The following is a 13,727-nucleotide window of genomic DNA, read 5'->3' as shown; positions in this document are numbered from 1 at the left end:
CCTTTTCAGGATAGCTAGACATTCCTTGAGATTTGCTAGATGACATAGTCTTACAATAGAAGTAATAGAAGTAATCAGATTAGGTTTTTATATAGTAAAACAATAGGTATTGGTAAACCTTAGGAAGCCCACTTCTTTATATCAATTATCTTTGAAAGTTACCCTATCCTATGTCTGAAAAACAAAACAAAAACAACCGAGAAAAAAAACCCAAACAAATAAAATAAAATCTGAAATCTTTATCCACTGTACAATGTATGTGGCTTTTGTGTATTTATCAAATACATTAATTACTTTCTGTTCCCATGAAATTGAAAGGAGCAGACTTAATTTGCATGTTATCAGTATTGGTGTTTCTGAGCTCTTTTCTAGGCTTTAGGGTATACTTGTGGATCTTGTTTTTTTTTGTAAAATTTCATCCTATTTCTAATGCCATATACTAAGATTTTAACAGTTATAGTAATGGGAAAGCAAGGAAAAATTCTTACCTCTGCAAGAGGATGCCAGTGGGCAATGGGTTTCCGAGGATATGAGAGCATTTCATTCCAATGGTCACGACCTAGACTTTCTGCATCGTTGCCTACTTGACATACTCCAATGACCTCATTGTGACCTACACTGTGAAAATGTTCCATAATATGCTTTTCATAAAATATTACCTTTAGAATCGTACCATTTGCATATTTCATAGAGTCAGTAATCATGATTTTTTAGATATATATATATATAGCAAAATATAATAAAGTATAAATTACAAGGGTTTGCTCTTTGAATTTTCCACAAATCAAACTAATTTAGTATATTATCCATGGTAGCAAACACTGTGTTTCTAGATGCATTTATTTTATTTTTGTATGAGAAATGTAAATTGTTGTTTGTTTTCTGTAACTAGTTACAAATACAAGTAAACTGAGCCAAATTTTATAAACTGAGGCATGTGTCTGAGGGGTTAGTGCAGTTGCTCATAAACAGAAAATCAGTGTGTGAACTGATTGTATGTTCAGTTATTTCTGTTCTGGTAAACACATGCAGCTTAGTTATGTTTGTTATGGATGCAAATCTGCATTTTAAAATTTAGAAAGGAAATTCTGCCTGACAATGAGACATTTTAGTCTTCCACCTAACACAGCATGAGAAAATATTTAATTTCCCTTCCATTGCGAGAAAAAGGATAACTTCATTCCTGGATGCAAAACTACTATACCAGATTTTGAGATAATGTTATTTTACAGCTACAGGTATCTCACCGGTCGTAATCCATCACAGCTATCGACAAGTTAATTTGGTCAATGTTTTCTGGAGGGACGTCAAAGACTATGGCTTCATTGTAAACGGGATTAAGGGTGTTCCTCTTGGTGGAAGTTTTTCTTTTCTTTAGTCGCCTTCCTTCACACATTAAAGAAACCTTCACGTAGGGATCTGTGTGAATCATAAGAACAACGCTGGTTTTCTTTTGTTGTTTTTTATGAAAACATAGATGGAAAGTAAAGGCAGTATTCTTGTGTGCAGTTTGCAGTCACTTGCGTCTGGAATTTGAGCTTCTTTATTACCATGGAATGACTGGGAGACAATGGACATTGGAAAGCTTTACCTGTTGGAAATCCTATAATGAACAATTCAGCTTCAATACGTTTTTCTTTGGGTACTGACTTCTGAAAGAGTATTAAATTATCCACTGAACTATGGCTGTTTTATACATCAGCCTGTGTATCAGTGTATTTACAACAACGTAATTACTTTTACAAATTTATAGGTTAGACAAGATGACAGCATTGTACACAGTATTGATGTATGGTTAAATATAATTCCAAGTGTAAGAAATTGCAGTTTATGTTTCTGAAGAGAATTATAATTATGGATGCAGTGAAAAAGAAGGGGAGGGGAGAGGGGAGGGGAGGGGAGGGGAGGGGAGGGGTCAGCTTGCCTCTGTGCCACAACAAATAATCTGTTGTATGATCCAGTCTCTAATATGAAATCAACTTCGCCACCTCATCCTGTTTTGAATCATGGTTGCTTTAGAAGTAATAGTGTTGTTCTCTTATAGAAAGGGGATTGTTTTAAACTGTTAGTTAAACCAGAATGAACATTATTTATTTCTCAGAAATTCCTAAGGAGACTTAAGAGCTTGCAGTGTAAAAACGCTTCTTTTCAAATAACATTCTGGTAATTGACAATACTGGAGTTCTGTGGCTTGGGAGGGAAATGGGACACTAATCCACACTGAGCATTAAATAAATTCTTACCTGATGCTCCTGTGATATCCATTGCCTTTAAATTTCTTGCTTTTATTATTGTAATAGTTAGTCTACCAGCTGTTGGAAGGTAGCAGAGTGAAAACATCAGGTCCCCAAGATCCACATTATCCTGTTCCAAGGAAACAGAAAAAATATGAAGCAATAATAACAGTTTTCCCTAGACATAATCATAGGACATAAAGGTAAATTATACCTTTGAGAATCTACATTTCTGTAAGCAGAAGCTGAATTCTCATTCTCAAATGCAGCTGGAAAAATAGAAACCCATATGCACACAAGATTCTAGTCACTACATTTGTTGCTAGACCTTCAAAGCTGTGAAGTGTAAATGTAGCTACAGTTTTCTTTACTTGTACTTGGAGCTGAGACACATTGATGTGATGAGGTGTACCATGAGGTACTGGAACATCTTTGCTCTATGTTTCGTAGTGATTTGCATGTAATGTTGACAAGCTGCAGCTTGTCACAGATCTCTGTGCCTTCTCTTCTGCAGAATCACAGAATCACAGAACAGGCTGGGTTGGAAGGGACATCAAGGATCATGAATCTCCAACCCCCTGCCACATACAGGGCCACCAACTTCAACATTCAATACTAGACCAGGCTGCCCAGGGCCCCATCCAACCTGGCCTTGAACACTTCCAGGGACGGGGCATCCACTAATCCCTAAAACTCCCCTCCCTCAATGTAAAACCATTTCCCCTTGTCTGCCCTTATCAACCCTTTCAAAGAGTTGATTCCCCTCCTATTTGTGGGCTCCCTTTAGGCACGGAAAGGCTGCAATGAGGTCACCCTGCAGCCTTCTTTTCTCCAAGCTAAACAAACCCAGCTCCCTCAGCCTGTCCTCATAGGGGAGGTGCTCCAGTCCCCTCATCATCTTTGTGGCTCTCCTTTGGACCCTCTCCAACAGCTCCCAGTCTTTCCTGCACTGGAGGCTCCAGACCTGGACTCAGTACTGCAGATGGGGCCTCACAAGAGCAGAATAGAGGGGGACAATCACCTCCCTGTCCCTGCTGGCCACCCCTCTTCTGATGGAGCCCAGGATACCATTTGCCTTCCAAGCCCCAAGAGCACACTGCTGGCTCACGTTAAGCTTTTCATCCATCAGAACCCCCAGGTCCTTCTCTGCAGGGCTGCTCTCAAGCACCGCTCCTTCCAGTCTGTATGGATGCCTGGGATTCCTCTGGCCCAAATGCAAAACTCTGCACTTTGCCGTGTTGAACCTCATCAGGTTCCCCAGGCCCACCTTTCCAGCCTCTCAAGGTCCCTCTGAATGGCATCCCTTCCTTCCACCGTGCCAACCGCACCACTCAGCTTGGTGTCATCAGCAAACTTGCTGAGGGTGCTCTCAAAGGATGCCTGCAGTGAGGTTCACAGGAAATTGCTTGGGCAGGACAAAGTTTTCTGCAAATCTCAATTTTCTGTGAACTCAGTTGTGGTAGAAGTGAAGTCACTATTGTACTGGGGCAGATCCTATTAGGCCAAACTCTTATGAAAAAATATGGTGGATAAAGGATTGTATCAAAGGTTTTCTGAGATTTGATATGCAATTTTTTCACTGAGAAGTGAACTGGTACCTTCATAGACCTACTGCCTGCAATCCAATATTTCACTTTTCAGTAAGAAGTTTTCCTTCAAATATACGTTCTAGATTTTATAGGGAAGACCAATAATGCTCTTGTGGAACATGTCTATCTTGCCTACATAGCTGTGTGGAACAGCTTTTCTCCTTTCTCAGGGCAGCTGCTCCTGTGTCATTGTGAGTATGTCTTCTGAACTGCACTCAGTATGGGGAAAGCAGCACCTACGGCACAGCTTCTGATTTACATGCCAGCCTCCCTAGAGCTTCTTGGAGAGGGGAAGGTAATGGCCCATGTGTGATTTGTACAGCTTGCCTCAGGTTTTTTACATTCATTAGGGAGTCTGTCATTTGGTATGTGGAAAACAGTTCCAGAATATCAAGTGTCAGGGAGAGATGACAACATAACATCAGCAGTCATTCCTTGGCACAAAATAACAGTAAACCAGGTTCTGAAGACAACTGCTTATTATGATTAAGTGGCATGAGAGTGAATGAATTACTGTAGCCATCCAATGTAATTTTATCAATATTTTGAAACACTGCCTTTTGTTTCAAAATCAATAGTGACATGCTTTGCTTCTACTGGCAAATGCCCAAAGGATGGTTAGAAATAGTTTCCTGAATGGCAGCTTACCTGAGAATAAAATAGCAAAGGTTTATTCACCTCTCTTTTTGAAATAGTTCTACTTCAGAATACCTGGTATTTGTTGGACTTAATCAGATACTGAGTCTAGAGGCAAGCACTTGGGAATAGGGAGGCCTGGGCTGCAGGCCTTGCTATAATAAATAAATCTCAACAGGAAATAAAAAAGCTTCAGAAAAAGTTAATGAGAAAGGACATCACAGCGAGAAGCTTCTTGTCTAAACTAGAAGACATGGGGTATGAATGGAGTTCTCCCACATATATACCCCATTGAGTAATTTGTTAGTGGGAAGAGGATGACAGATTGCTTCCGACAAGTGTTTTCTGAGAACAAGTGGAAGAAGCATCCCACTGAGCACAGCACGTTGTGAAAAGACAGTTGCTATAATTCTTAATTTTTTTTTTAATCAATTTCACCTCAGATGAACTTTTTGATCCACTGAAAATATTTGCTTTCTGAATTGATTTTCCTGTAAAACTCAGTCTTGTAGTGAAGTTTGATAGAATGTAGCTGGATGGAAAAAATGATGTTTTTAAATGTATCTGCATAGATTTTGCACCCTTATCCTGGCACTCTTAAACACTCCTCCCTTTCTTGAATTTGACTGGAGCCTGACACAGGAAATGACTGTCAGAAGTGGGATTACTCTTCTATCTTGACTGCTTCACTTATTTCATGAGGCTAGTGCTATGCTCTCCCCTGTTTAACTAGATATCAGATATTCAGTGTTTTCTGAATAAGGGTTGAGCAGAGCATTTTTTGTTTTGAGAAAAGTTCAATGCATCTGTAGATAAGAGTCTTTATCAGCTGTGTTTGTGCCAACTCCTACGTCGCACATACATGTGCACTTAACCCCCCACCCAACGCACCCCAAATGAAGGATGGTAGAGGGCATAACAGGTAAGTGAAAATACTTTGAAAGAACTCTTTACAAATGTTTGTCTCTGAGCTGCTGCACAGACCAGTGCCCAAAGCCTATGCGCACACAATTCTGAGTTAGTAGGGAGATATGCAAGACAAAGAATGGTGGTCACTATCAGAGGAAAAGGTACATCGGAAGGGATTTCAGAAAATATGTGCAGTCAGAAATAGCTCCTTTCCTTCTGCTGTTATTGGAGAGAGCTGCTGTCAAAGAAGGAAAATGCTGATAATAAGGACATTTTGTCAGTAATAACTAGTTTTTAACCCTGGCTGAACTTTCTCAACTGTCATCCCTTTCATTCTAAAGACCAGTGTTTTGTGGTGTTTGTAAAGCTGATAAAGGCCATGACAGTATCAGGATAGCTGATGTGACTCATCCTGTTTAGTGTCTTGCTGGATCGTGCTTGGAAGCAGACCTGCTGCAGCACTGTTTTGCTGACTTGCTTTGTGGCAAGTATCAAAGTGCTGTTTGAAAAGATGACGTTCGGTCCTACAAGCTAAAGTGATATCAGAAATCTGTGAGAAGTTCCTCTTGACTGACATCTCTGCTTAACAGTAGGAAAATTTTAGAGGGGGTAGTTTTTCTTCCCATTGTGAGAAAGAAAAAAATCCATAATTTAAGTGTAGTTCCTCAGCTCCAAGGTGCTAAGATTCCTAGCTGTGGAATACTATCTTCAACTGCTAAGTATGCAACTCGAGGGAACAGAATTTCAGAAGCCACAGAAATTAATTCTGAGCAATGAGGGGAATTTGTCACTGGCAGATTTTGAGAATGGCTATTTTCCAGTATTTGGTCACAGCTCTTAGAAGAAGATAGCACTGTGAAATCATTCCATTTTTCTTCATCATAAAACCAACCCTATAAGGCACCTGTTGTTTTAGCTGTGTGTTGGAATATTTAGATATTGTCAAACATGGCAGGGTCATTCTTTACGCAGCTCCACTTGGTAACTAGCTAAAAAATCTGTATTATTAAAATCATTTTCAGTGGCTTTTCCTGAAAGATTTATTGTCCCTGCCTTTCAAAGACAACTCTTCAAGTATTTCCCCCTGTAAATTTAACATATTATGTCTTTTAAAATGCTGAAGTCTAGTGCTCACATTAATAGCTTGTGTGACTATTATCAGAAGCTATTTACAGTTTTAAAAATGGTTTTCAGCAAATAGCCCGACGGATAAGTCACTGCTTAGTAATGTGTCAGCAGCTCCATGATGGTGCTTAGGTTGTGCGTAAGTCAGCCTGACAAACAGGAGGATGTGTAATCTTAAAGGGAACTTGGTAATGGACCCCTTTTAGGGCTCCACGTCTGATTCCTTTGAGGCAGCAATAGGAAACTCAGGCTGTATCACACCTTCTCAGTGGAAGCTGATAGTTACCTGATAGTTAGGGAGTTTCTGACAAACGGGAATTACGTTTGGCATCAGACTGCTCTTGTGGACTGATTCCTTTTCTTAAACACATTGGGTGCAGAGAACAGGTGTGTAAAATCATTCTAAACAAGCAGCAAGAGATGGAAGGTAAAGAACAAATCATAGGTCATAAGTTCTCCCTTTGTCTCCAGTCTAGGTGAAAACATGCTATTGCTGAGTTATACAATCATAACTTTCATGCCCATGTCTCCAGAAAACTATTTGATTTCTGTAGCAACAAGCTGTAGCGGGCTTGCTATCACATAGTGCCTGTGTCACTCTAAACTATATGCCTCAGTTATGAAGGTTCCTCAGTTCCTCATGTCTGTCTATCTATCTATCTATCTATCTATCTATCTATCTATCTATCTGTTCTATTTCCGGTACATTACAAAAATAAAGTGATGCTAATGATGGGTAGTGAGGTGCTCAGATATAGTTTTATTCATCTGATCAGCTTCACCATTAAGAGGAGCACTCAGAGGGAGCAATACCCTTGATGACATCTTTTAAAGGTGCTACTTGCTGAAACAGGTTTTCAAGACACTCACAATTTTAGAGGTTTTACAGATTTTTTTGCTCTGTCAGAAAACTGTGATGTCACAAACTACTACTTCCATTAGCAGTTTTGCATGTCACTGGAAACGAGGAATAAAATGGACATATTGTTAAATGAGATTCTATCATTTGTGGACTAATTACCAGTATTACGTTTCTTTTTCTTAGTTTCTTTTCTTAGTTTTTTTTTTCTACTCCTAGTGAAGGACTATCAGTCCAAATTTAATTAAAAAAAAAAAAAAAAATCCAGTTATTTCATAATCTTCACTGGAATTACTGAAATTATTCTTCTGTACTGCAAGATAATTTTTATTGTATATTATTCTTCATTAATATCTTTTAAGAATGAATTATCTGCTGGATAAGTAGCACAGTGAGCTGTAGGCAATTCAGGAGGCTGCTGGAAGTACTGAGGATAACTACTTGAGTCAAGTAGTAGATGATCCCACCAGGGGAGATGCAATACTGGACCTGTTGCTCACAGTGCAAATGAACTCATTGGTGACACCAGGATTAGGAGCTCCCTGGTCTGTATTGACCACGCCATAGTGAAAGTCAAAGAGTTTTGCTTAGCATCTTGGCAACTTCTAATCTTTGGATTAGTGTCATTGGGTTTTTTTCCATTTCACAAAGAAAACAAGATAAAGTTATGCTATCAGCAATCCTATGTCATCACATCACAGCCAGACAGAGATTTTTCTTTTTCCTCTCCTGAATCCATCATCCTTGTGTCATGATTGTTTTTCTGTAGGACTGTATAAGGAGAATCCTTCAGACATGACTTTGTCTTATGTTAGTCAGTCAGAATATCTTAGAATGTGGGTAACAGGAGTCAAAGGGTATGAATGAAAAAGACATTTGAAGCATAATACCAAATGTGGCAACCTACAAACACTGACAGTGTTGCCATATACTGAAGTGAAATATTCTGGAAGAAATGGAGAAGTGAACCTGTCCACAGCACCTCACTTGTAAACTCACATCTTACAGGCTACGACAAATCCAGTTAATGTATCTGAGGAGACCATATGCATAACTTGGTCTTGCCACAATATCCTTAGTAAGTCAAGGACAGAGGCCTTTTTCTGCAGGTGCTGTACTTCTCTTTCTGAAGACTCTACATCTCCACTGTCATAATTTATATGCTGTAAATAGAATGGCAGGGATTAACTGAAATTGCCTTTCCGATCGGTTAGCTGCATGTTGTCTTCAGTTATCTGAACGCATTTGCAGAATGTTCTTACTGAGTCACTGAAGACTATTGCTAAATTATTCTCTATTAAGATCCTTACTTTAGAAAGCCTCCATTTGATAAGCTTCAGACTCACAATTATTTTTAAACTCATATCCTATAGCTTTTACTGGCTTTGAATTCTTTACGTAAATTTTATATTTAGTAAACCAAAAACTAAATTGCTTTGCTGAATATAGGCTCAGGAGTGACTTTAATGAATTATCCTATAGCTATTGAGATAATGTCTTAATTTGTTCCAAAGTAAATTGATAAACGGCCTGAACTGAGCTGATTAAAATTAGTAGACGTGGCTGGAAGAGCTGGAATAGCTGTCCTCTTCATGTGTGTGTTGCTGTGTCAGAAATTGATGTCAGAAGTTAACAAAAGTAATTTTTAGCTTCCTTGTTAGTTATAGCTTTCTACAAAATACAAAGTACTCTATGAATTCAGCAAAAGAAAAAGTCTGCCTTCCCTTTCTCTGCCTTTTCTCTTCCAGAAATTATGTGCATCTTGTATCATTTTGACAGGGGAGGGAATGTGTCTGTTTGGTAGGGAAGGATATGGGAACACTTCAGAGCTAGAGAAGATTGTTTTATCTTTCTGATCTAATAGTTTAAAATGAAAATGTCATAGCCTGTAAGATGTGAATTTACAGGTGAGGTGCTGTGGGCACATTCACTTCTCCATTTCTTCCAGTATATTCCATTTCAGTACATGCCACACTATCAGTGTTTATGGGTTGCCACATTTGGTATTATGCTTCAAAAATCTTTTGAAATTGAAGCTCCTTGAAAGTGAGTTTGATTATTTCGTGCTGCTGAAGTATTTTAGCATAGAGTCGACTCAAACTTTTCTCTCTGAAGAGAAAGCAGCGATGCCTTAGAAATGTTGATAAGCTTTGGAACAGCCATGAAATACAAATTGTTCTATATTGGAATAGTTGTTTGGAGAGCAACTATTTTCTTGAAAGGAAAGCTAGAGGGAACTTCAGACGGGAGATGGTAGAGTATTGATGTTAAGCTGCTATGGTTCAAACCCAGAGGGCAACTCAGCACAATGCATCTGCTCTCTCACTCCCCAGGTGGGACGGAGAGAGAACTGGGAAGATAAAAGTGCGAGAACTCACGGGCTGAGATAGACAGTTTGACAGGTAAAGCAAAAGTCACACATCCAAACAAAGTGAAAGAAGGAATTCATCACTGCTTCTCATAGACATGCAGGTGTTCAGCCACATCCCGGAAACCAGGGCTCACCATGCATTTGACAAATGTCATTGTTCCAAAAGACATCCCCTTTCTCCCTCATTCCCTCAGCTTTTATTGTTGGTAATGACATCATATGGTACGGGACATCCCTTGTGCCATTTTGGGTCATCTGTCCTGGTTCTGTCCCCAGCTCCTTTGTTTGTGTGCCAGCACACTGCTGGCAAGGCAGTGTGAGAAGCTGACAAGTCCTTGACTTAGTGTAAGCACTGCTCAGCAATGACATTGGTGTGTTATCACCATTATTCTCATAAAAAGTCTATAAAAGAGCATTATATGAGCCTCCATAAAACAAAAATAAAAACAAAACAAACAAACAAACAAACAAAAAACAACAACAAAAAGCACAACTTAACTCTATCCCAGCCAAAACCATGATACTGGTAAAGACTGTAAAAGAAATGGACAGGTAGGTTGGGCAGACAGAGAGGAGATGCCTTACAGAGGGTGGTTTCACAAAACAGTCTAACAGCACAATCTGAAAGAATGAATGGTACTTTATCAATGTGAGAACCAAAGCTTTTAATAAACATCTGTCATTATATGCCATGTCAAAACCCATCATTTTTCAACAGACTTTGGATTTGACCTCAATTGTAGGTGGAATACTGAGACTGAAAAAAAAACCATAGTAAGCAGAGGTTACTGTCATTGTAGTGTAGTATAGTCATTACATTATGCAAGCTAATCAGGGAGGGCCAGCCTTCCTGTTATATAAACTCTAGATGAAAATCACGCAAGTGGAAAGAGATGAGAAAATAAACCCCCATGGTTTCAAGGCTAAATCCTGGCCATTTGTAAGGAAGAGGAGAAGGCTAAATTACATGTTAGAAGTTCACTGTCTCTAGGCAGGCATGAACTTGAAGAAAATGAAGCAGAAAAATCCATCCTCACACATAAAATTATTTCTGCCGTGAGTTATTTGACAGTTACCTCTTGCTTCCATTCTGACATAAGTTGAAAGCAGTGTTTAATTTTCTCAATATCCTACTAATAATGAAGATCTCAAATGCATTCACGAAAAATTGGAAGGGAGGAAATGGGTTTTAAAAATAAATTAACTAAGCAAAATATTTTAATCCAAAATGTCTTGCCTGTTAATATTGGTTTTTAGTGTGTTAAAATTAAAATGACAATTTAAACTAAATTTCTATGCAAATTAATGTAATAGCCTTTCATTCTACCTTGAGTTACAGAGGCTGTGTGTGAACTTACAGCTCCACTAAAACATCAAAAAATGCTCTAAGTTTATTCAATTATCTGTTCACTTACAAGGACTGAAAGCAAGCAGTATGGCAAGGATGTGAGGACACTTGCTCAATAGACCATTTTCACCCCAGCAACAGCATAGGAAGGCCTCCTGTCCCTGCAGTACTGTAATCCCCCACTGCTCCTGGTGCCTCAGCCCCCAGGGAGCCACCAACCTGCCTGTGTCCTGCTGTAGTCTTAATTAAGTCTTGCAGAGCAGCCGTTCCGTAGGAAAAAGCTAATATAGACATGCTGTTAAAACGAGATGAAATTAAAGCTATGGGCCCTAACTAACAGCTCCTCACTTTTCCTTAGTGCTGAATGTCATTCTCAGTACTGGCACCTTTGTGCTGCCTAAAGCAGACGTTTTATGTCATGAATTCTAATCTGACCATCCTGTGGAGGAGACAAACTATGTGGGTAGTGTTGAAAAAAGGAGAGTCACAGTATCAGAGGAAAAGAAACATGTCCTTTTTAGTCTGTATAAGCACCTATAGTGTTTCGAGGATGTATCCATTATGCTTACATTGGGTGCTCTCTACTGACTTTCTTTCTGCTCAGTCTTAGCGCAGATTGTATTCAAAAGACAGTTCATTTTTATAAATCTGAATCTATTTTTACAAGTCATTTAATTTTTGAACAAATTGAAATGAAAAAGAGAACGGTCCAAAAATGTGATGTACTTGAAAACTAGAAAGAGAATATCAACTTTTATGTTGCAGTAGCACGTCATTCCTGCCATTCCACAGTTTGACTCTGAGGTGCTTACATTTTTTAATCTGATGTCTTTTGTTGGGTGTAGGCATCTGCTGAGTGAATCCATCAGCAGGAAGATCCATTCAGTAGGGAAGATATGTGGGTCTGCTATATATTCTGTCTATATGCCCTGGAAAGCCAGGATCATTTTGCTCAGGGCTCTTGTGTAATGAATCCAAGAGCCAGAGCAGCATGTGTTCAATTATTAATTGTAGACAGACAGTGAAGAAGCTCTTTGCCCCCAGATTTTGCCTAGTGGAGCATAGTGCCATTTCACAGGCTACTACAATAGCTATTACTTAACAGTGCATGGCCATTGATCTAAATTCATCTAATCATTTTAAAATTATTGTGATATCTAGAAATAAAATCCAAATTCAATAAAACCTCTGGTATGGATACTTTCTATCTCTCTCTCTGATCTCTTCTGTTTTCTCATCCTCTTAAAAAGCAATAAGAGAAGTAATAACTTGGCTAATAAGGTATACATAAGGCAGAATTTTCAGAGCTTTTATAGATGAAAGGTATTTATTCGTTCCAGTAAGTAACTCTCATGGCTTTCCTTATTGTTTTAAAATCAAGCATTGAAGTTCCTCCACAGGTTTTGTTGTTTTAAGGCAATTCTTTTCTATTGTGCTGAGTCAAGTGTTACACTCCATACCCACATCAGAAACTGCTCTGTTTTAAAACAAAGTTTATCCAGAACTTCCTGATATTTAAATCCTGTTACTTCTGAAATTTACTTGATCACTATTAAATGTTGGCTGGTGATCTGTCATCTGTATGCACCAGTCCCAGAAAATGCTGCAGAAAAATTGTGATAAAGGATCCTTAAGGCTTAAAAACGTGTCTGAGAACATTTCACATAACCTGCCATTAGACTGAAAGCACAACTAAACGTAACATGCATTTAACTAGTAACACTGCTCTGTGAAATTACCCACTGTTAACAATAGTAAAGCAATTTTCACAGAAGTTTCATTTACTTCAAGTGATTTCTTTAAATGGGTAATGTAGAAAAGAAAATCACTACAAATTTCAAAGTGAAGAAGCCAAGGTAAAGAGACTATTTCACTAATAGCAATTTTCTGTTAATGGATTGGGTGGAAAGTTGTGTGGTCACACTGCTTTGGTTGTCCTAGCATTGGTATTCATCGTAACTGCACACGAGATAGGTGATGACTGCAGTCATGGATGCAAAGGTTAATCCTACAAAACACATTTATTAAACCTGTCAAAATAACAAAATATCTAAATCTTCACTACTGCAAGTTGTCTCATTTGATGCTTTAGAGCCCTTCTGATTATGAAATACAAAAAGGAATTAAAATAATGGAGTAGGGAAGAAAAAGAGTGACAACAAAATTAACGATAATAAGAAACTATTATTTCAGAAGTACGGAAAACAGGACGGCTTCCATCCTTTATTTATCAAACTGTGCCACAGGAAAAAAAGTCCCATTTGAATCAGAAGAGTATTTGAGGTTTTAGTTCTTTTTTCAGAGTGAGGGAGAACCACGGCAGAGAAGACAAGCTGTTCTTCCTCCCAGAGATGCTGTTGACAGTCTTACAACAGACTGCTATGTAAAATTTGCCAACCACAAGATGTGCCAATATGCTGTTGGTATAAAACCGCCTCAGAGCAAACCTCCCTGACTGACCCGAACTGATGCCGTGATAATGCCTGAACTGATGTGATGATAAACAACGAGGGGTTGCTTTAACCGCTCCTCTTAGGAAATGCCAGAGATGTTACTGTTCCTCAGTCTTTGTTGCTGCCCAAAAGGTCATACAAATTCAGTGACCTTCTTTTCTTCTGAGGTGGTTCTGCTCTATTGCCGTTCTGACACTAAGCTT

The 13,727-nt window shown here is 38.8% G+C and overlaps 1 protein-coding gene across 1 annotated transcript in view; it reads right to left on the bottom strand.

Moving 5' to 3' along the window:
• Positions 1-13,727, bottom strand: part of SYT9 (synaptotagmin 9) — a gene marked incomplete at its 3' end in the record, with an annotated part of 63,146 nt that overhangs the window by 252 nt on the left and 49,167 nt on the right. Inside the window, exons 4-6 of the mRNA XM_079537218.1 lie at positions 2,244-2,364; positions 1,248-1,419; positions 489-618 (exon numbers count right to left, since the gene is read on the bottom strand). Of these exons, the coding sequence (XP_079393344.1) occupies positions 489-618; positions 1,248-1,419; positions 2,244-2,364 (423 nt within the window). The remainder of the gene's footprint in view (positions 1-488; positions 619-1,247; positions 1,420-2,243; positions 2,365-13,727) is intronic.

Source organism: Tetrao urogallus, assembly GCF_951394365.1.
Source record: "Tetrao urogallus genome assembly, chromosome: 6".
Lineage (NCBI taxonomy): Eukaryota > Metazoa > Chordata > Aves > Galliformes > Phasianidae > Tetrao > Tetrao urogallus.
The sequence above is the reverse complement of the archived record's forward strand: the minus strand, read 5'-3'. Positions and strand labels throughout refer to the sequence as shown.